The 23,174-nt window shown below is 38.0% G+C and overlaps 1 protein-coding gene across 1 annotated transcript in view; it reads right to left on the bottom strand.

Moving 5' to 3' along the window:
• SWAP70 (switching B cell complex subunit SWAP70) overlaps nt 1–23,174 on the bottom strand; it is a 1,273,088-nt gene that overhangs the window by 208,273 nt on the left and 1,041,641 nt on the right. The window contains exon 6 of the mRNA XM_044059373.1: nt 2,283–2,391. Coding sequence (XP_043915308.1) covers nt 2,283–2,391 — 109 coding nt within the window. The remainder of the gene's footprint in view (nt 1–2,282; nt 2,392–23,174) is intronic.

Here is a 23,174-nt window from a genome sequence, read left to right as displayed (position 1 = left end):
TGGCTATTCTGTCCATATTATCATGGAATATAAATGGTCTTACTCATACAGACAAAAAGCAAGGAGTATTGAATTATATTAATAAATCTAGGGTACAAGTAGCAATGTTGCAGGTGACAGATTTAGATAGAAATGAACTTGTGAATTTTAAAAATACTAAAAATTCTCTACAGAGCACTTGTCAGAAATGTTGGCAGAGCAAATTGTTGCAACTAAAGAAATGACTCTTCTAAGGTGGGACACAGGATCTGAATTGTACAGATGTAGTCAAATATTATTAACTTTAGTACTACTGGCTGACAAAAACACTTAGTAGAAAATGGAAATCAAAAATTTAAACCAGGAGTAACAGAAGTACTGAACACTGTAAAAGGGATAAAAGAACTGGACGCAGGAGCATTAGAAAAGGAAGGAGCAAATTATATAGAAATAAAAGACATTTGTGGAGCAATACATGCAGAATAATGTTTAGGAGGAGGAGGAGTGAGGTATAATGCAAGGTAGGAACTGAGTACGTGTGATGTTGGAATGAATGGTGATTGTTAAAAGGAAAGCATGTATGTATACCATATGAAATAATGAAAATGTCACTAAGGTTTATTTTCTGTTTTATGTATGTGCATCTATGTCATTATGTAAACTGTGATGTCATAAAGATGTTTAGAAAATGTGGAGGAACTACAATGTGACATTAAACAAGACTGTGACAAAGAAGTTTGGAGATGCGGTCCCAAAACCTAGTCCTTTGTCATAATTTGCCATCACCTGATAACCTCAGATTAACAGAAAAATAAGGCATGTTGGTGTGATATGATTCCTATCCAAATGTATCCCTCACTTCTGGAACAAAATTCTATTACATGTCAAGCACAGTAGCACCCTTGCCACCTTCAAGATAACCTAGCTAACTGGATGGGAAGCCTCAAATTCTCCATAGTCCCTCTTGTCTTGTCCTCCTTAAGGCTGGTAAAAACTTCTGAATAGAAAGTTTTGGCTACATTTGTAAAGGTCTGTACACTGACTGCCTAGTGCTTACCTATGAACCTTGGAGGAATAATATTCAGGATGATAAGAATAATATTTTATACAGTGCCTTACATAGACATTTGGGGAAATGTATTACACATAGTAAATTTAAGTACATTTATTTATTTTTTTTGTTTTAGAGGAAGTGCTGTTAGGCATGAGACAGTATAATGCTAAAGCAATTTTAGATAAACAAAGATGCAATGGCAGCAGAATTATGGGCACATATAGTACCAGAATTGAATTAATAAGTATTAATCCTGAATTACATAATAGAAAGTGAATGAAATTGGCTGAAATCTGTAATGTGATTGGTAAATGAATATATTAAGTTAATATTTTTTAACATTTTTTTGTGTGATGATGTCCATTGTGAGGACAAAAGTGTAGTAAAAAGTTCTTGTATGTTAAATAAGATACAACACACATTTCTGAGCCCACACATACATACATACACATCCATATATTTCTGGGCACAGTCACTGTGAGAGGGGTAGGAGCTGTCACAATAAAGTATTACTGACAAAGTCCTGAAATGAGAAGTTCAAATGGAAGTACTCTGTTCAATCCTTTGAACTCCTTAGGATATTCAGATCATCATGCATGGTATATTAGGGACACAGCAAGTTTAATAAAGTGAGACCAGTTTGAAACAGCCAGCTTGTTTTCTCACTAAAGCATTTAAATGACTTTATGATACACATTTAGCATACAAATAAAATCATCTGTACTATAATATGGATCCATCTCCTTCTTAGACAAACCTGCAAGATGGTAGGTAAATTACATGATAAATGCTATAAGATCATACAGATTTCACGTTATTTAAAATGACTGCAACCAAATACATTTCTTTTAGTTTAAATTAGTATAACTGTTTTCATGGCCTCGGACTTGGGAAATGTATTAAGGATTGCTTATGCTTAGCCCTGCATTTGCCAGTCATTTAGAAAAAAGATAAAGCAATAGTTTCTAGAAACAGCAGATGTTATCACTAAGCAGAACAGCTTTAGTATTTTTCCATCTCTGCACAGTCGAAGAAATCCCTACCTGTGTTTTTTCTAAGAAACGCAAATGTCAACATTTGGAAATAAAAATGAAAAATAATGACATTCTATAAACTACAAGAACATGAGCAACTTAAAATAGCCATAATTTTTTTCACTCCCACAAAATGCAAATAGCCCCAGTTATTTCCAGAGATTTAAATAGCTGGCAACCCCAAACAGAAGCACTATCCTTTAACTAATAGTCACCTTGGATCCATTCTTGCTTTTTCTTTTTGTCAGACGCACTGATCTCGTATGTTCTGTCAAATGATTTTACGAGAAAAAGACATTTCTTTCCATCTTTCTCTGGCAGTGACTAGGAGACAAAACAGTTGTCATGTTTAGTACCATGAGAAAAGCTGAAAAATGTTTGTTCATTTAACAGGCAAAACAAATAACAGCACAGGAAGGCATCAAATGCAGCAATAAAACAAAGTCTTAACAGTTAACTCCTTTAACAAATGCATTCAAAATACTGGATATGAGTGGATATGTCTAAAACAGACCAAAAAATGGTTGTCAGTCCAGCAATAAATGAATACTGAACATCGTGGAAAATCTATAAATGCACATTCACCTGACATGATTACTAGTGAACTACAGTACATACATGACGCGTCAAACTTCTACTGGTACATGTTAGTGTGTAAAGCCCAACATGAGATTAAGCAAGTCTGTTAGAGTGCAAACTGATTTAAATCAGTAAAACCCTTGATGTAACACTGCCTTTTACCTACAGGTGCAAGGAATAATACCCAATAGGATTACTGTTACATACTCGTAGAAGGTCTGTTATCTTGTCTTTAACACTTAACCTGAAGAACATTATTGTGCTTAGAGAATGGAAGATGTTTTTTTTCACTGATATAATAAACAGTACACAGAATATGGAACTTTTATTTTTTATTTTTTTAGCATTTCTGGCATAAAAATCTCTCTTTTTAAATATTAATAATGAATTTGGGTGCGAGTCCAGATTTTGTCCAGTAGGTGTCCCCATAGAATAAGTTGCAACTTGAAGAATAATTTAATAACTTTAAGAATAAGTTGCAGTGTCTTTTTTTAAATAAATATCGGAAGTTTTCTCCCTGCCTGGAAGATTGTAAGTATGTTGGATATTTCCAAGATAGATGCAGATTAGCGTTTTATATGTTTTTTATTAGTTTTTGATTATATTTAATACATTCCTTGTGTGAGTGTGTGTGTGTGTGTGTGTGTGTGTGTGTGTGTGTGTGTGTGTGTGTGTGTGTGTGTGTGTGTGTGTGTGTGTGTGTGTGTTTGTGTGTGTTTGTTTGTGTGTGTGTATGCACGTGGGTTTTCTTTCATAAGTGCGTTATGCACTTGTGGGAATCCACTATGTGCGAAAGGAGGTTACAAAACTGGCAATATCTCGAACAAAAATTGTCTGAATGTGCAATGAGCAAATGCACATTGACATTTGCTCACTGCAGATTCGACATTTTGGGTGCGAAGTGCACTATAGCGGGGATCGGGAAATGAACTCTTACCCCACTGTAGTGCGATCGCAGAATTAATATATTAAAGTAGGGGGGAGTGTGGGGGCACAGCCCCCCATTATGATGTGTCTTCGACATTGTAGTTCGAAAATCAGCGAATCTACTGTTCGATTTGCTGATTTTCCAACTACGGAGACTTTTGCAGTTTAAAATTTGCGCTTCTGGTTCGCACAAAAGCATGATTGATATTGTCATTTCCAACAATATGAAGGTAAACCACGTGCGCATGTATGTATATATACTAAATTTAATTTTTTTAAGTTTCCCCTTCAGTTCCTATTTCTGTATGTGCTATTTGTTTGATTTTAATTATGCCTAACAGCAAAGCTTTGCCCATTTAATTTTTTTGCACATTGTAATTCATGGCACCTGATTGCGTACTTCATGAAATGTAACACTTGGTCCCCTCTTGGTTACTAATACTCTGCTAGAAGGCATTTGCTCACCAATCATATTCCTACTTTATAAATACATTTCTAAGGTGCTTTTCAATATAAACAGATAAACATTCAGTACAACAACCTCTACCAGACACAATAGGTCTGAATGGAGGTGTCCATGGATCCTTATGTATCTTTGGGAAGCCTTGTATGACCATAATTATAGACTACACGCTAATGAAACAGGTTTCCGAGATGAGTTGAGTGGATTAAGAAATAAATTTGAACAAAGGGGATACAACATTAAGAAGGTGGACAATATTTTGAATAAGATCCCAGAGTTGAGGACCACACGGGGTAAACCATATTTTTCAGAGGGACCACAGGATGTGATGACTCAAGAAAGGGCCCCAATACAATTAAGAGTACCCCTGGTATACTCTAGTAATGTTAGACAAGTGGAGGAGATCATTAGAAAGCATTGGCAGATTCTTAACACTGACCCTGAAGTCAGTTCCATAGTTGTCTGCAAACCCAGTTTTGTATTCAGGAATAAGAAATCTTTAAAAAGAATGTTATGCTATCCAAAACAGGTAGAGAAATCCCTCACTATTACACCGAGGTGTGGGACTATTCCCTGTCAGAGATGCAGCTGGTGCAGCTATATAGATACAACTGGGGGTTTTGCGCATCCTGATACAGGAAGACATTTAGAGTTCAAAGCTACAGCAGATTGCAATACCTGCCACCTAGTGCATCTAGCTTTCTGTGAAATTTGTTCATCTTTCTATATAGGAAAAATGAACAGAAGAAAACGAGACCACATTATGGAACATGTCTACAATATTAACAATGTTATACTTACAAATGCATTGGCTAAACATGTCTCGCAACAGAACACTACACATACCTTTAAGTTTATGGTAACAGAAGTAGTAAGAGTGGATAACCGTGGAGGGGACATCAGTAATAAAGTGGAAACAGCAGAGCTGAAATGTATAATTAGGATGAGTGCCAAGAGGCAGAGGACTAAATGACAAGCTTAGCATTAAACCTGTTCTTAAGAACAGACTCATACATAAATGAAATAGATATACCTTATTCTTGTTGTATTTTTATTGGCTATAGAGATGAAGATACATTGTTATGTATTTATATACTGATATATATATATATATATGTTTTATATAAGTTTCAGGGTTTGTTTATGCTTGTATATTCTGATTATATATGCATTTGTTTTAGTGTGATTGTGCTTCACTATGACAGAATTTGTTCTATGACTTCAGAAGTTTTTAATAGGTTAATGGTTTGACTGTTTCTATTGGTACATAGGTTTTTAAATAGATTGGTTGATGGTACATGATTTTGTCTGATGAAGCAGTTGATTAAACTGCGAAAGCACTGGCATTAAAATGTTTTGTTTTGCTGTACTGGACTTGTTATTTTTACGTTCGTATCCTGCCTTAGTTTGGTTCACTATCTTTATTTTTATTGCTGCAGTGTGCCTTATCAGGCTTTTTAGTGAACCATTTGTCTTTTTCGCTGCTACTTGTTTTTGGACAAAATCCTACTTTATGTTCACCCATTTTCAAAGCACTTTTACTGCATAGTGGATTTTTCTCTCCTTCAACCAGAATTTTTCACAGCCATTTAAAATATTTTTCAGCCATAAAGGAATCAAGTAACTGCTTAGAAGTTCCTGGAACCTTTCTGTATGTAAGTTTCATTGCTAATTTTATCCATAATTCAGCAATTCTTCCTCTTTCTGTGTTGAACACTCATTGGTAATTTATTCCATAATACAGAACATTTTACTTAAGATTCATTCTTTCTGAATGTAACTTGAGAATGTTTGAATTTGGCCAACTCAAACTGACATCCGTTACCAATGCATTCCCATAAATAGCAGGCTGTAGAAGAATTTCAGCTGAATTTTATTAGGTCTTGTATTCTACTATGTTGCATTACGGTTGTGTAAACAACATATTTTCCCTGACAGGCAGTGTATATACAATGTGGTGCATCAATAGATTTTATTTTTACCTTTTATACCTCTAATCTTTTATCCCCCCCAACAGCTGTACTTTTCAGCATTACTAAACTGCAATACTCTTTAGCAAAGAATCAGGACTGTAGATGTAGCAGAACTGAAGGCACAAGCCTCAAAGGAAATTGTTGTGTCCTGCTGTAACTGGCTCTGTTTATCATTATCCTTTGTGGGGGGGTTACTAGGACCTTCTTTTGCCATCCCCCACCCGACCCTCATTTGCTGACTGTGAACTCTGCTACCATTACATGGATAAACACAAAGACTAAAGCTGGATGGCTCTTCATTCTGCACAGAGGTTAAAAAAGTAATCTGCCTTCAGTCAGTGTAGGGAGAGGATGTCCACTACTCTGATAAAGCTGGCTAAACTTTTTACTTAAGATGACAAATAAAAATTACCGCTGCCTGTCTGAGTATAGGGCAGAAATTACATGTAATGGTGTGGTTTGCCCAATTGGGAAAAGCCTGAGTGACAAGATGACAGTGCCTTTTGGTAAATCCCAAATGAGGTCAGAGTAGCAGTGGATAATACAACCAATGTCTAATAAAATGTTTTTCTACTTTTTTGAATACATTAATCTTTTATACAGTAGGATAATGCTCTGTTTTTGTAGTTTCCATGTTGGAATACTACTGTAAACACAGCAATTTGTGGCAAGGATCAAATGCATCTCTAAGTGCTTTCACTAACATGAATCTATTTATGGTGTTGTAATTCAGGAATGGGGACTGCACATTTCTGATTGGATAAAGGGTTTGAGGATGGGGGTTTCACATGTCTGACTGGGTGAAGGGTGTGGGGATGGGGGTTGCATGTGTCTGACTGGATGAAGGGTTTGAGGATTGGGAATGCACATGTCTGCTTAGATGAAGGGTTTGGGGATGGGGACTACATGTGTCTGATTGGATGAAGGGTATGGGGATGGGGAATGCTCATATCTGACTGGATGGTCTGATTGGATGAAGGGTTTGGAGATGGAGACTGCACGTGTCTGATTGGATGAAGGGTTTCCGTTGGTGTCTTTTGCTAAATTGCTTTTTGATATGGGGTCATTTCTAAATTTTCTATTGATTAAATAACATCAATAAGTGTAAAAGTTATTTGGAAGGTGGTTCCTCAAATTCTTCTTTTGGTTAGTAATGCAATTTTACTATAATTAAACCAGTGAATCAGATGACTGAATTGTTCTTCATTAACAATACCATGAATACAATGAATAAGATGGCGGAGATTATTGGGAAAATAACAGATTACAAAGGGATGCTGTGAGGTCTGACACTGCAGGAGGAGGGCCTCTCTATTCCTGGTAGGTCTGATATTTCCCCTATAATGCCAACCCTGGTATTTCTAATGTAAAATGGTTCCTCTGTCTAGTGGTGAAAGTATTTTACATTCAACACATAAGTATTCTACATTCAAAACATAAGCTATGAAAGTGTTTAATGTATATACACAGACACACACACACACACACACACACACACACACACACACACACACACACACACACACACACACACACACACACACACAGGCAATGACAAACTCACTCATATATATGGATCTAGGACTGTTGAACGAAAGTTCAATAGTTCGAATCCACTATCACCGAACACACTTTAATGAGAGCGCTTTCACCGAAAATGTGCTTTCGCTAAAAATCATGAAATTTACTTTGCCCCCTTGCATCCCCCCTACTTTAATATTCTCACTCCAAGATTGCACTACAGTGGGGAAAAGGGAATTTTCCCTTATCCGCACCATAGTATGACCGGTACAACAGGCATACTTACGCGAAAATGCTGCTTCTGTGAAAAGCATTTTCGTGTAAGTATGCCCGCCCATTCGCAATTCGGTAAAAAGTGCATTCGTGCAACAGTCCTAGACCCATACACACACACACACACACACACACACACACACACATATACACACACGTTCACACAGATACGCACACTTCACCTACATGCCTCTCAGCTTTCCCTGATTTTGCAGGATGTCCCTCATGTTTTTCTCTGTCATTCATAAGCATTTGATTTTCTGCTAAATCACTGAGGATTACAGTCAGTCAATAAAGCCAGTCATTAGAGTTTCATACTTCTTGCTCTTCAGACAACGTGCTGAAGGAAATCTTCTTGCTCTATTTCCTGTTTTAACTAGAATAAATGGAAAGTTTGTGTAACTGTACATGTGTGTCTCCACACACACACACACACACACACACACACACACACACACACACACACACACGCACACACACGGCACACGCACACACACGCACACACACACACACACACACACACACACACACACACACACACACACACACACACACACACACACACACACACACCCCTGTCTTTTTTTTTTAATCAGCTGCTGTGTTCCTGACTTTAGCAGGATTAACTGCCCAGCTAAGATTGACAGAAGTATCTGACAGGGTAAACAACAGATTTAACTGTGTCTATGAATTGTCATGCAGGTGGAGATGAATTCCTCTGCAAAGTATGCGAGAAGTTAAACTTAAAAAAAAGTAGTTGGGCTTTTCCTTCCTTTGATTCCAATGCAAGGAAATAAAAGTTTTAAGTACAAGCAGGTTTCTGGTACCCAGACAATACTGGAACCATACTGTAGGCAGAAAATAAACCTAAGGATTGAGTTAATTTGTAGGAGAGGGGAGAGTTTTCCTTTAATGAACTCCACTATATAGTATGCTACAACACAGTGCCCCTTGCTCTTAAATGACACCTGCAGTACTGGTGATTGACTTACAAATGACTAAGGAATCAACTTGCCAAGAACAAGTTAAACCTCCTGATCTCCATTTTCCACAGAAAATACCTGCTCTTATGATTTTTAAGAATGTACCAACAGTGTTTCCTTTCTTTTCAGAAAGTTCTCCCCTCTTTGTGCTTGTGCAGCTATGGAACTGGTACATATAAGTTTAGAATTTAGGATGGCCTTACATTCTTTTTTCTTTTTTAGGGGGTTGATTTTCGAGCAATTGGGCTCAGTAAATCGGTTGCTCTGTGACTTGTAATTCAAGACTCATATTAGAAACCTTAAACTACATACCCAGACGTACTAGGTTCGGAGAAGCTTTTTGTGGATTTACTTTGCAATTTACAGAGACTGTGCCATAAAGAAACAGAAGTCCATGATATTTTTTTATATAAGAAGCTGTGGCAAGATGCTGCTAATTGACAGTACGAACACAGGACACCTACATTAGTTCCATAAGATGGCACTCAGGTCAACAACATAATGGTCTTTCAACAATTCAGACAAAGCTTACTGAACAATGGTGCATGTCTTTTTATTATAATACAACACTGAGACTATTCTTTTTTAACATGTAGTATGGTTACTGAGGAAAAAAAGCACATTTCTTATTAATGCTAGAGAAAATATTGCAGGTATCATGGCACCTACAGAAATAATACTGCCGTTTATTTAAGGAAGAACCCTTTACTACAGATTTTCATGATAAGCAGAAATAGTTTTATTTGAGCAGACAAATTGACATGACTACAAGGGCCCTTTTTCAGCAACAACCCAAAGAAGTACTAAATAGATTCGGACATCTTGAAAACACATATGACTAGTACAGCAAACCTTTTATTGTTCAGTGCAGACAGTTAAGAAATACAATAAAATCATGCAAAATCAATAATTAGGAAAATTAAAACCAAGTGCAATAAATTATAGATAATTATAAAAACAATACAACTCCTGTGACGACCCATCGCTGCAAACCAGTAATAAAGGAGCCTCAATCCTCACCACTGGCAACAGTGGGAGATGTTTACTGAGAGGATAACAAATACACACACAGTATTTTCAGATGTGGCTCTTTGCATTAAGTGCAGTTTCCTATAAGAGCACACAGAGACCACAATCAGTCCAGGGCTGGTTCCTCTACCTTTCTCCAGATCCCCAGTAAGACTCTCCACTGGCACAGCTATAGAGTTGAGTCCTTAGCCAGGGTTCCAAGCCAAGTCCTCCAACACTCTCTCTGTCCAACCAGTGCTTTGTGTCCCTGCCCAAGTAGCTGACACACACACTCTTGGATATTTGTTTTACACACACACACACACACACACACACACACACACACACACACACACACACACACACACACACACACACACACACACACACACACACACACACACACACACACACACACACACACACACACACACACCTGGGAAAGAATGACACAGGTTTACTAGCTATGCCCCCTTCTGCCCAGACTATAAGGTAGTTACCACTGCCACTAGAAGCCCTTATCAGCTACTCTAAGGCCCTTAACAAAGGGTGTTCAATATTACTGTGCAATATTAATATTAATACAAATGGTAATTTGACCAAGAGCAAGGCTATTAGGAGAGGCCCACACAGTATAACCAAATAAATAAATATCTTTACACAGATCAATCACCAGCATGTTATCCTGATGTGTATATATGCCATATGTATGTATGTTCTACTTTTTACTATCATGTAATTTATTGTAATGTGGAGCTTTTCTCCCCAGGCCTCCGCTGAAAATGGACCTGTGTCCAGTCGGACTTTCCCGGTATACAAATGTAAAATAAAATAAAATAAATAAAAATAAAGATCAGGCACAATGAAAGGTTTAAATATAGTTAAAAAATAATAAAAAAACAAAACAATACTAAATATATATTTACAGTGACATTAGAGTTCAAAACCACAGGAAATATTTAAAACATTGCAGAACAGACTCAAATAAATAAAGAAAAATATCTAAACTAAGCTTCACTATATTCCTGACTAAATTTAAAAGAATTATACTAATACCTAAGAACTTACTAATAGAGCAAGGTAGATGTGTGGTGATTGGATCTTGTTGTGAGGTCCAAGACAGAATGCTTTGTCTCACTAAGAGAGTTCTTAAAATAATATCTAAAATATTACTGTTGGGATAGCTTGCAGAATGACATCACTTCTTGTCATCTGACTAATAGTTCCCAGGCAAAACAACCACTGATGGCAGCTGGTAGTATTTAGCATCTACCTGTAAAAATACATAGACAAATGTTTTGATCATATCTTTGGCAGATGCTGGAAGTCATAATACAATTGCATTCCTTCATGCTTTCAAGACTAGTAATTAGTTCACCCTAAAGACAATATAGAAAGCTTCCTAACATTGACTCTGTGTCTCTAGCTGCATTGAAAACTGGAAAGGTAGCCTCTTTATTGACTCCTATAAAGTAATTTAATTTCAGCTATTTTTCTAAAGTTTACTAAACTGAGGTTAACCTCCTGTATCCCAGTTTCCACTGTTAAAATATATACATTTAAACAGTTACAATACTGCATGTACATTTCTGTTCTCTTCCAGTAGGGCACACTGTGGTTACATATCAAACAGCACTTTGCAAACACCTTTTCAACACAAACATCTATACAAGCAATCCAATATACAAATGACATACAGTTCTAATACATTTGTAATACAAGCATCTTGTATAAATCATTTAAATATTCACCAATGACATATAATTATTTAGAAAATTCCAGCTAGCTGTACTGGTAGTACCGCCTTTTGTCACAACCCCTCCAAATGTACTGAGCAATGCCACTCCTCTTACAACAAAGAAAATGAAGGAACAGCATACAGCAACCCAACATAAACATGGTAGTGTCTACAGAACTGTAATGCCCACAACTGCTACCAATATGTGATAGGCACCAATATGTGTTGTTCCCACACTGGGCCAGTAATCAAGGAGCCTGAATCCTCACCACTGACACTGGAGAGGGACATGCACTTGGAATACAAATGGATACACTCAGTACTTCCAGATATAGACCTCTGCATCAAGTATAGTTTCCCTTAAGAGCACACAGGGAACACACTCATAGGTTCATAGGTTCATACTAGGCTATCTGCCCTAGGGCATTTATAAGCCTAGCCAGAGTGTGTTTGGCTTTCGCCACCCATTTTAAATTAATTTTGCTATGCCCTTTTTCGAGGTTAGTATACTATGCTTCTGTCTAACAGTGACACAGAAGTGATACCTGGGGTAAACCTACTATCTCCCATCCACTCATCAAGATTCCTCTTGAAGAGAGTCAATGAGGGACTCTGCCTAACCTGGACTGGGATTTTATTTCAGAGTGAAGGGAGCCTCTGGGTTATGAATCTGTCCCTACAGCATGTCCTATTTATTTCAGTGCTGAGGTTCAAGTCTATCCAGTGCGTAGCTCGATGGGATTTGGATTTTCTGAGGTGCAGCATGTCCATTAATTCCGGGTTGGACATGGCTTTATACGTCAGGCACAGATCGCCTCTGAGCAGGCGGTATGCCACTGAGTAGAGCTGGAGTTTCTTTAACAGGGCAGCATATGGCATCTGTTTGAGCCCTTTGATCCTCTTGGTGAGGTACTTTTGGGGTCTTTCCAGTTGCTGCAGGTGTCTGGTAAGGTACATCCCAAAAGGGGCATTGTACTCAATTATGGGCCTGATGAGGGATGAGTAAAGTGGCATGATGACCTCCCCTGATCTAGATGTGAATCCCTTCATGATTAGGTGGGCTATATAAAATGTTTTTCTAACCACTTTGGCCACGTGGTTTTCAAATGAGAAATTGCTTGGCATCTGGATGTCTCTATATCTGTCTCTCTCTAGATCCCCTTTAAGACTCCCCACTGGTACAGTTGTAGGTTTAGGTCCTCAGCCGAGTATCCAAGCCACATCCTCCAGCACCCTCTCTGTAAACCCAGTGCTTTGTGTCCCTGCCCCAAGTAGATGACACACACACACACACACACACACACACACACACACACACACACACACACACACACACACACACACACACACACACACACTCTAATATTTAACTTTAACACACATACACCTGGGAAAGGCTGGCACAGATTACCCACTCTACCAACTTTGCCCAGACTATAAGGTATTTATCACTGTCACCAGTCAGTTACTATATGGCTCTTAAAAGGGTATCCAATTATACTGTGTAATATTAATACTAACACAAATGGTAGTACATCATTAAGATGACTAGGCTTTCTGGAGTGACCCACACATTGTCAGAAAATAAATATAAGTACTCTCAAAGGTTAGATACTTTCTACAAGGACCAGCCACAATAAAAGTTTAAATATATTTAATAATACATAATAAAAGAGCATGAAAATACTGAATATATATTCACAGTAAACCACAGAGTTCAGATCTCAGGGAATATTGAAATTAACACTGATGGACAGACTTGTTCAAATAAAGAAAAACACTCTCTAAACTAAGCTTTACTATATTCCAGACCGGATTTTACTGTTCCCTAATTAAATTACTTACTACCTCAAGGCAAGTTGCTGTGGGCAAGGGTCTTTCTAGTCAGGCTTCCCAAACAGAATGCTCAATACTCTGAGATTTTTCTTTGTAATATATAAAATATAATTTTCAAAAGGGCTGGCAGAATGACCTCATCTGGTCAGCTGACTCTAGGTTCTCACAGTATTCCTCTTTGAAGCTGAAACAGGAAATTAGCAAAGATGACCACAATACACATCAAAATGTTTATGGCAGTGCCTGGGGCCTCCCCTTTTTCACTGAGCTAATGGACAAAGGCACTTCCCCAGACCCAGCATCTCCAGTCCCATTCAGCACTGTGGGGTGTCTTTTAATAATTTAACAGCTTATTTACATTTCCCTTATTTTCTTAAAGTTAACCAGTGCTGTGCCAGCATCCTCTATTAAAACATATAGATTTAATTTAACTACAACAATACATGTACATTTCTCTTCATTTCATCAGGGTGGACTGTTGATACATTTCAAGACAAGCAAAGCTCAAAAATACATTTTCAGCACAAGCATCTATACAAAATCAGTTTGATATTCAAAGGACATATCATTCTTTACAAAACTCCAGCTGGCTATGCTGGCACTTGCCCATATCATCACAATAACACCTGAAACTATCATAAATATGATAGTGTTTACATAACACCGAAACTATCATAAACATGTTAGTATCTATATAACACCCGAAGGTATTATAAACACGTTAGTGTCTACACAACACCCAAACCTATCATAAACATGGCAGTGCCTACATAACACCTGAAACTATCATAAACATGGTAGTGTCTAAAAACATCAGAAACTAATAAGTCAGATGTTTTTCTGAAGTATAAGATGCACAACTTGTCCAGGCAAAGATGCAAACGATTATGCAACCCAACACAAGACAACAGAAAGGAGTGGGAATCTCCATCTGAAACATATGAGCGTAGGACCAACAAATGTGTAAGCAAAAAGTGAGTGTATTATACCTTACTAGGAGTATGAGTGCACTATAGCTTACTAGGAGTATGAGTGCACTATAGCTTACTAGGAGTATGAGTGCACTATAGCTTACTAGGAGTATGAATGCACTATAGCTTACTAGGAGTATGAGTGCACTATAGCTTACTAGGAGTATGAATGCACTATAGCTTAATAGGAGTATGAATGCACTATAGCTTACTAGGAGTATGAGTGCACTATAGCTTACTAGGAGTATAAGTGCACTATAGCTTACTAGGAGTATGAGTGCACTATAGCTTACTAGGAGTATGAGTGCACTATAGCTTACTAGGAGTATGAGTGCACTATAGCTTACTAGGAGTTTAAGTAATGCCACAGCCAGGACCAGATTATAAACTCTGCACGTCAACTTTTAAAGCTTTAAAAAAGACTGCGTAAGAAGCATGGTCTTTAATTTTAGTGGCTATGAAATTCAGCAAGTGTGAAAGGGTAACCAATGGGCAGCTTTCTTTCCTCCAAACAGTGGAGAGGACTTGACATACACAGGTGTTGGGATGGTGCAAACATAAACTACATCTTCCTGGCACAAATACATGGAATGTAAAGCTTTCCAAAATAGGGATGCTGACCATGTTAATTGGTATATTATAGCAAGGAGCACTGAGCAGTGTTTGAGAAGAAGAAAACTGACTTTGACAGGAAAAACACAGTTTTATACCTGGACACTTTTATTATGAATTCACAGACTCTATTTAAGGAAATCTGCAGTTTATAAATATTAGGCTGTCTCTGAATAAATACAGGATTCAGTCATTATTTAGAAAAAGAATTATGAGAAAGTAGGTGAATCTATGACATGCTCTCAGCATACACTACATCGTTTTATAACATCATTAACTCATGGAGTGAAAATGGAAGACTATAGTAAGTGTGAACCAAAGGTATCTACAGTTTACAAAGCTAAATAAAAGGCTTTCTGTGTGTGAACAACCAACCCAGCTGAAACACTGTTTCTTACTACATCCATTGGAAACAACATGGCAGTGGTCAGTGGTCTTGTTTAGGTCACTGCTCCCCAAATGTTTTCCAAAAATCAAATGGACCATCACGAAAAGCACACTGACACTCGGGTTAAGAAACAGCATCACAAACAACTAAGTTGCCTCAGTAGAAAATATATGTTCAAGACAAGTGTAAATCAGATAAAACATAAATAATAAAAAATAAGGATATTAAGAAAATGCTCAAGATCACCATTACAGATTCCACACAATGGTGTAAAGGTCAAGAGCTGATGCTTATATATGAGCCCAGTATTACTTACCTGTTTATTCACTTATTTATCATTATTCACTCCTTGCCACATTAAAAGTAAGAACCATATTGGATCATTAATGAAATTCTAACTTGCAAGCTCCTGAAACCATGCAGTTAATATCAGTACAATGGATAAGGTGACTTGCAGTGATAGTATGACATGGACAGAGTACAAACGTTCACTAGAAGGGTATAAGAAAAGTGCAAAGCCTCTGTTAGCTATGGGACTAACAGATGCTGGACAAAGAGTAGAATATACGAAATTAAGGGACAGTGTGCGATGATTAAAATGATGAGTGGATGCAATGAGTACAAGAACACAGAAGATGAGTAAGTTAAAGTACGCCTAAATGATGTCAAGAAGAGGAAATATAAAACAGTTGTTGTGGCGCTGGGGTTGTTGGGTGTGGGGAGAGTTGTCATTTGGGCCCCACCCACTTTAGTCAAAGAAGCTAGACTCATCTAGACAGCCAGCCCCATAACAGGGTACTTGCCTGGTTTTAATGTTAAAGCATGTAAGTAACCTTAGCACAAATGTGAGAGTGATGCGATACTTAGAACAGATGCAGCTCTGTTGTGCTGCCAGTGCAGACTATGATATGGCCACATAAATAAAGAAAAGAAGGTCAAGACACTAAGCTGATTAATAGATAGATCAGAAATCATTAGAAAGTAACAAGCAAAGAGCTTAGCAGAGCATTGCACTCAACAGTATAGGTGCAACTGAAAGTCAGAGTTAGTAAAACAAACTACGCACAGTTTTGCCACTTTTCTTCAAAACAGGCCAGACTGCCTTTGGTAGAAGGGAAAGGCAGGGTAAAGATTACAGTAAACTCCTATCCCACTGGCTTGTGAATCTGTTCATTGTCAAGGTTTCAATCTCAAAGGCATTTTCAAACATCTGAAAGACTGAAGGAATGGCTGTCAGCCTGGGTTCTTCAATATCCAGCACTTCCAGACATCTATAGGCAACCTTTTCTCTTCCCTCAATTAAAACCCTTCCCCATGAAGACATAGGTTTGTTCCAATGAACCATCTCTGGGAAAGGACTGGAAGAATGTGACTTTTCCCCCAACCTAAAGAGAAGAAAAACTGCCTGAGTAGTCAGGCCCTGCTTCTCTTCAAGATCTGAGTCATATGATGAGTCTGAGAAGGTTTCCCTGTTTTTCCTCCTTTCCTGGCATTACTTAATCAACAACAGCTGCAGCCAAAGCAAATGCCAGTGGACTGGATGTCATCAAGACTGGATTCTGTCTTGCTGGACAAAGGGCCAAAGGCCTTGTTGGATTATGTTAGCACAGTAACCATGGGACCCTCATCATGGATCACCACATTGCTTTTTTAGTTTTTCTATCTTCTTACAGTACTTAACTATACATTAATTACTTGAGCTTCTGGAGGAAGGCTCTTCTATCCAGAGGCAGACACCTCTTTGCCCAGGTCAAAAAATTATTTTGTACATGATGAAGGACAAAAGATCACAAGTCATATGAAATAGGGATTTCTTTCTTAAAAATACAAAGTGCTCAAAAAGTTAACAAGATGGCCAGAACCATGGCATAGAGGGATAAAGCCATAAATACAACCCAGGTGACCCAGGTAAGTTAGAAGCTTGGTAGTCTGAGATGCTGGCATGAAGGGATAGGCATGTCCATCTAGAGGGAGTGTGTTCATCAGAAACACCTTTTTTAGGGGAGATGTGGACCAACAAGGGAAGCAGTCCTCTGGCATGCTGATAAAGAGGGGGGCAGGTAGGAAATTAGGGTAGGTCATGACCCCTCCCAGTAGCAGTTGCCAGCACCACCACCATGCAGAATACCCTTAGGATCCACAGCTCAGTCAGAGACATCCGGGGATGATGAGCAGGAGCAGACAGATGCAATAATGGATAGGGAGCTACTGGGAGGACCAACAGAATGAAGTGACAGTCTTGGTTGAATCTGCCTTCACTACGTACACTTCTTAGTAGTCTTTTCTGGGGACGTTATTGGCTTTGGCTAAGATCCCACATTTACTGAAATTACAATATCTATAATGGAGAATAATAAATACTAAAAATTAGCCAAGAAGACATAAATCATAAATTGAATATTTACTTCAGGGTGATGGAAGTCATGTAGATGAAACTGATGGATAAACTACCAAATGGTCCTTGATGCAAAAGAAATGAAAATGGCATGGGTTGCTCTACCTTTTCTACTGATTGTTCTACCAATGTCTTTGGTATGGAGGAGACCAGCACCATTCTGAGAATGTTCAAAGCTTTGGGCATCAGGACAGATGAACCGATATCTGACTGCAACTAATTCCTGAGCATAAGGATTGCTGCTGCAGCAGTGACCCTTAAGATGAACATACTGTGTTGATGGATGGTAGTGCAATGCATAGTATCTGAATGGAAATAAAAACAGGTCTATCCTATTTAGCAAAGGTTATGTGAAAGAGGCAATCTTGTCTAAAAATCATAATAAAAAAATCTTCACACTTCAAGAATGGAGAGCTCTAAATTTCTTACATTTCCTTATATCAGAATGGCCATCTAAATGGTTTAATTTTTGTCTTTAACCTTTCCGTTTTCTTTAACTTCCTTCTGATAGAACCACATTACAATTGTGCAGTGTAGCTGAGGCTATCACTTCAGCTAAGCTAATCTTTGCAGCAAGAGGAAAACAAAAAATCAATCATAAAAATGTGAATGTCTGATTACAGATTATAAAGGTTTAGGGATGCATCTGAAGAGAACATTTACTAAACTCAGCTACACATTTTAACAATGGCAGTCATTAGTATAATAAAATGTTTCACTCCTTGTTCCTGAAATAAGCAGGTGAGGTACCATCAACAAACAGGGCATCAATAAACAGGGTGAGTACTTGTCCAACATTCACTGCCTATATTTTACCTGAAATTCAAATTAAGGTAATTCAGTTCTCACAGAATATCAAAACAGGAAACTGATAACACTGACACATGGGACAGGGTGTAGGACAGTTCTGTAAAACTACAAAAATTATAATAAAATGCATCTAGGTTTCACTGCTTACAGCAGAGATCTACATACCTTTGAACTGTCCAGATTTTCACAGACCATCCATATTTTTACCTCATATTTCTGGTCTGTTCCTGATAAAATGTGTGTGTGTTTTTTTCTGGCAAATCACTGTGATGAACTGAGGAATGAGGTCACTAAATAATGACATACATTTGAGTTTCAGACTTCAAATCCTTCAGAAAATGCATGCTAACATAAATTGTGTTATTCTAGCAACCTTCTAAGTTTATAAGAGCAGTATTTAAAATCTGACCCTATTTCTGGGCCTTTGTCCCCCATTATGTCAGGCTTTGTGCAGATTTCTTGCACTAAGTGGTTGAGAGGCATGGTAATCTACTTGATCTTACTGTTGACAAAGAGGCTAAAATATCACACTACATATAGAATGTAAACACTTTATAATCTCGAAATACTGAAATGTCAAATTTCAGTATGTCGAGACTTTAAAGTCAAAATTTGAAGATAGCGAAAATGCATAATTCGAATTTGCGGTTATGGCTTTACACTACATAATGTCCGGGATTGTATGTGGATGGTGTGCAGTGCCGTGTGTGGATTTAGGTGTTACGTCAGTTAAGTTAGTGTTTTCTAAAGGTTTTGGGTGGGAGTATGAGTATATGTGAGTGTGCTGATATATGTGGTGTGTATGTGAGGGACTGTAGAATGTGTGTGTGTGCGTTTGCTTTTGTTTACTGTATATGGGATCTTGGAGTTAGTATATATAAGTAGGGGGGTGGGGCGGAGCCCCCCACATGGGGGCTGCAGGGGGGCTTGCCCCCCCCTTCTTATTTGTGTTGTAGGTTTGTGGATGTGTGTTGTTTTGTTTATGTTGTGGTGTGGGTGTGGTGGTATATGTGTCGTCTGGTGTGTGCTGTGTTTTAGGTATTTTGAACTTTGCTGTTTTGCTGTTTTGGTGTTGCGTGGATTGGATTTCATGGTCTCGAAAAACTGAAATTTGATCTATCAGTATTTCGAGATTATGAAGTGAATCCCATACAGAACATAAAGAAACACTGCAAAATGTTTTTAGTTGGGATGTATCAAACAATCCTGGTCTTGTGAGAGAAAATCCAGTCTCTGAGGAAACCTGCAGTATTTGCCCCTGGCAAATTCTATAAGAAGGAAGAAGGATTGTTACCTAGATCTGAAAAGACTTATCACAATGATTTTTGGGTAGTCCGTTTCAATCTGCAGAATGACTATGAGTAATACTAGAAGGGTGTAAAACCATACAGGGACAATCTTAACTAAGAAAAAGAAACGGTATTGGTCTTCTAGGCCTTCTAGCATGGAGTCCCAGAAAAAAAATTACCAAATGATTGATAAGTGTGGAACAAAAACATCTAATTAAGGTATTCCCAATAGATAGATCCACTATTGAAAGATCCTCTGATTCTGCTTCCATTTGTGAGGGTCTGTCCTGGTCCTGCATAGCTTGTTTACTACACAGTTTTGGTCTAATGGAATGTAGGATGCCTGCAGAATGAGACTGTGCTAAAAAGCTACACTCAAGACTATCATGGCAAGGTAGCACAGAGTGTACGATCAGAGTCCCCCCTTGTTTGTTTATAAACCATAAAATTTTTGAGTAAACACTTGAAGAGGTCCTAGGGACCACAGATATTTGAGAGAACTGAGAGCCTTTATAAAAACTGACATGTCTTTTCTGTTTATATGCTTTGGTCTGTCTTTTTGTTCCAAAGACTCTGCACTTTTACATCCATTGATGCTGCTTCCCAAAGCACAGACTAGGGGAAATCTGTACTGATTGTACTGAAGCAGGAGGGGAGATTGGGAGACCTGGATTATGAGGAATCTTGTGTCTCCTCCATATAATCTCTTTTTTCACCCCCCCTCCCAAAAAAAAATAAAGTGGAATCTGAAAAGTCAGGAAAGTTAATGCTGGGACCATAGAGATGACAAGTACCACTGGATCTTTCTCAAGTACAGCCTTACAAGTGGTATCATGAGAATAATATGAAATGAAAACTTTATTATTTACTTATTTACTGCTAAATTCCGAATGGACACAGGTCCTTTTTCAGCGGAGGCCCAGGGAGAAAAGCTCCACACAAAATATATCAACTGCAGAGTTACATGAAGAAACAATTGTACATACAACAGCAAGCGATGCAAGCAATAGTAACACTGTAAACATGAACAACAGAATTACACGAAGAACATACAATAGCAAACAATACATGCAATATCAATATCGTAAAGATATAATATGACACATGGTAATGATCAGGGTATTCTAATATCTAGCTAGGGACCACTAGTAATGGTAATAAGTATATTCAGATAGTAGTAAGCTCAAAACAGGTACCGTTATAGATTAGCTATCGCTATAATCTCAAACAAATATAAAGCAGTCGTTCCACAAGATGTTGGAAATAACTGGAAGGGCTAAGAGGAATAGCAGGGGAAGGAAAAGGAGTTAAAGAAGAGACTGAGGAATTAGTAGAAGAGGCAGTGAAAAGTAGGTTCAGGAACAGATCTAAAAGTAGATCGATTTTTTTTTTCCTGTGGAAGAAAAACTCTTTGAATTGAGGTGTCCATGAGACATCACAGAAAAATAATCCTGTGAGGAGGATTTAAAAAGAGATGCCTATACGTTTTTTTGAATCTGAGCCTGTTACTACTGATACTTTGAAAAAGACTATGCAAGGATAAACAGGTCATGTAAATATGGATAAACATGTGAATACTTTGCAGTCTGCAGTAAGCTATCATAGGAGCAAGACACCTAGTGAACACCTTTGGAGCAGAAGAAAGACCAGTGATTAAGGCACAGAACTGACAATGTAATTCAGTCACAGAAAGTAGTAATTTCCCCTCATCAATTCTACAAGAAGTGAGAATAAACCTATATGGATTTTCTCAATTAATTAGTCACCCAACCTTTATCAGTTCTGCAAACCAAAATGTCTCAATAATTGACTGAATGTTGGTCTCCCATCCCAACAATTTCTCTCAATCCAAAACACTTCCAACCTCTACCACTGCATCTGCATAACAAGGCTTACATCAGATCCATGCAGACAACATACTTACAAGACAGTATGAAACCTACCCAACTTTGCCAGCAGGCCTTTACAAATTTACTAAACTCCATCAGTTGGCCCTTCCTTAAATACTTACCACTAGATGATGCAGCTGAACAATTTATTTCTACATCCCTAAACACTTTAGACAGTCTAGTTTCCACCAGAAGGAAAAGAGTTAAAACCAGCTATTCTCCTTCCCTTTGTGTTTATACCAGATCACTCATGCAAAAAAGAAACAAGGCTTGTACAACTTATTTACAGCACATTAAAGAACTGTGTAACCTTGTAAAGAAACAAGTTAATTTAGGCAAAAAACAATTCTATGCAAAGCCACAAAATCAGCACACATCCAGTCCAAAAACCTTTTGGCACACTATCAAAAAATCCTAAACCTAAAAAGTCAGTCCTCCCCCCAATCCTCCTGTGATAGTACCTCCCTTGACATAGCAGCTCAACTTATCTCTTACTTCATCAATAGCATAGTTTTCACCACTAACAAATTCCCTCCATCACCCCCTACCTTCTCCCAGCCTCCTATTACCTGTCACTCCACATTTTTCCTTCAACTGGTTCACACTTCCTTCATCAAATCCCTCTTGTACAAGCTCAAGCCACATTCCATCCCCTGCAGACAATCTTCCGAATAAATTCCTAAAAATGGTTGCTGACTCAATAGCCTACCTAGCCTCAATAATCACTAACAGATCCATCAAGAAAGCTTATATACCCTCCCTGTGGAAAAAAAAAATCTTTCATCCTTCCTCTCTACAAAGGTGGCAGCTCCACAGAAATGTCTAACTATAGGCCAGTTGCTATTCTTTCACCACTATGAAAACTTCTAGAAAAATGTATCCATAAACAACTTCTTCAATACCTACTTGAAAATAATCTTTTACTCACCCAACATGGATTCAGACAAGCACACAGCATTATTAGTGCTCTATAATTTACTGACACTGTCAACAAAGCTCATGGCTCAGGAAACTTGGTCTCTTTTCTGTTCTTAGATCTATCAAAAGCCATTGATACTGTTTCCCACCCCAAACTCTTATCCCAACTATCTCTTCTGGGCTTAACCAAAACATCTCTACAGTGCTTCACTAGCTATCTCTCTCTAACAGATCAGTCTGTCAAATGGAACTCTAACTTCTCTCCTTACTTAACTGATAGCACTGGGGTATCACAAGGTTCAATACTAGGTCCACTTCTCTTTAACATTTTTATTAACCATCTTAATACTGCCAGCAAACAAGTCACCCTAATTCAATATGCTGATGACTCTCCCTTAATCTGCTTTGCCAGGACTCTCTCTCATCTACAGAGTTTAAATCAACAAGTATTCAGCTTCTGCTGCCCCCCACTGAGTATATGCTGAAGGATGGGAAGAAAGAAAAGAGAAACAGAGAAAAGATGTTCAGATTTTC

The sequence above is a fragment of the Protopterus annectens genome, chromosome 17.part0 (assembly GCF_019279795.1).
Source record: "Protopterus annectens isolate FY-2018-M chromosome 17.part0, PAN1.0, whole genome shotgun sequence".
NCBI classification, from domain to species: Eukaryota; Metazoa; Chordata; order Ceratodontiformes; family Protopteridae; genus Protopterus; species Protopterus annectens.
Note: the sequence above shows the minus strand (reverse complement) of the source record. Positions and strands in the feature narration are given on the sequence as shown.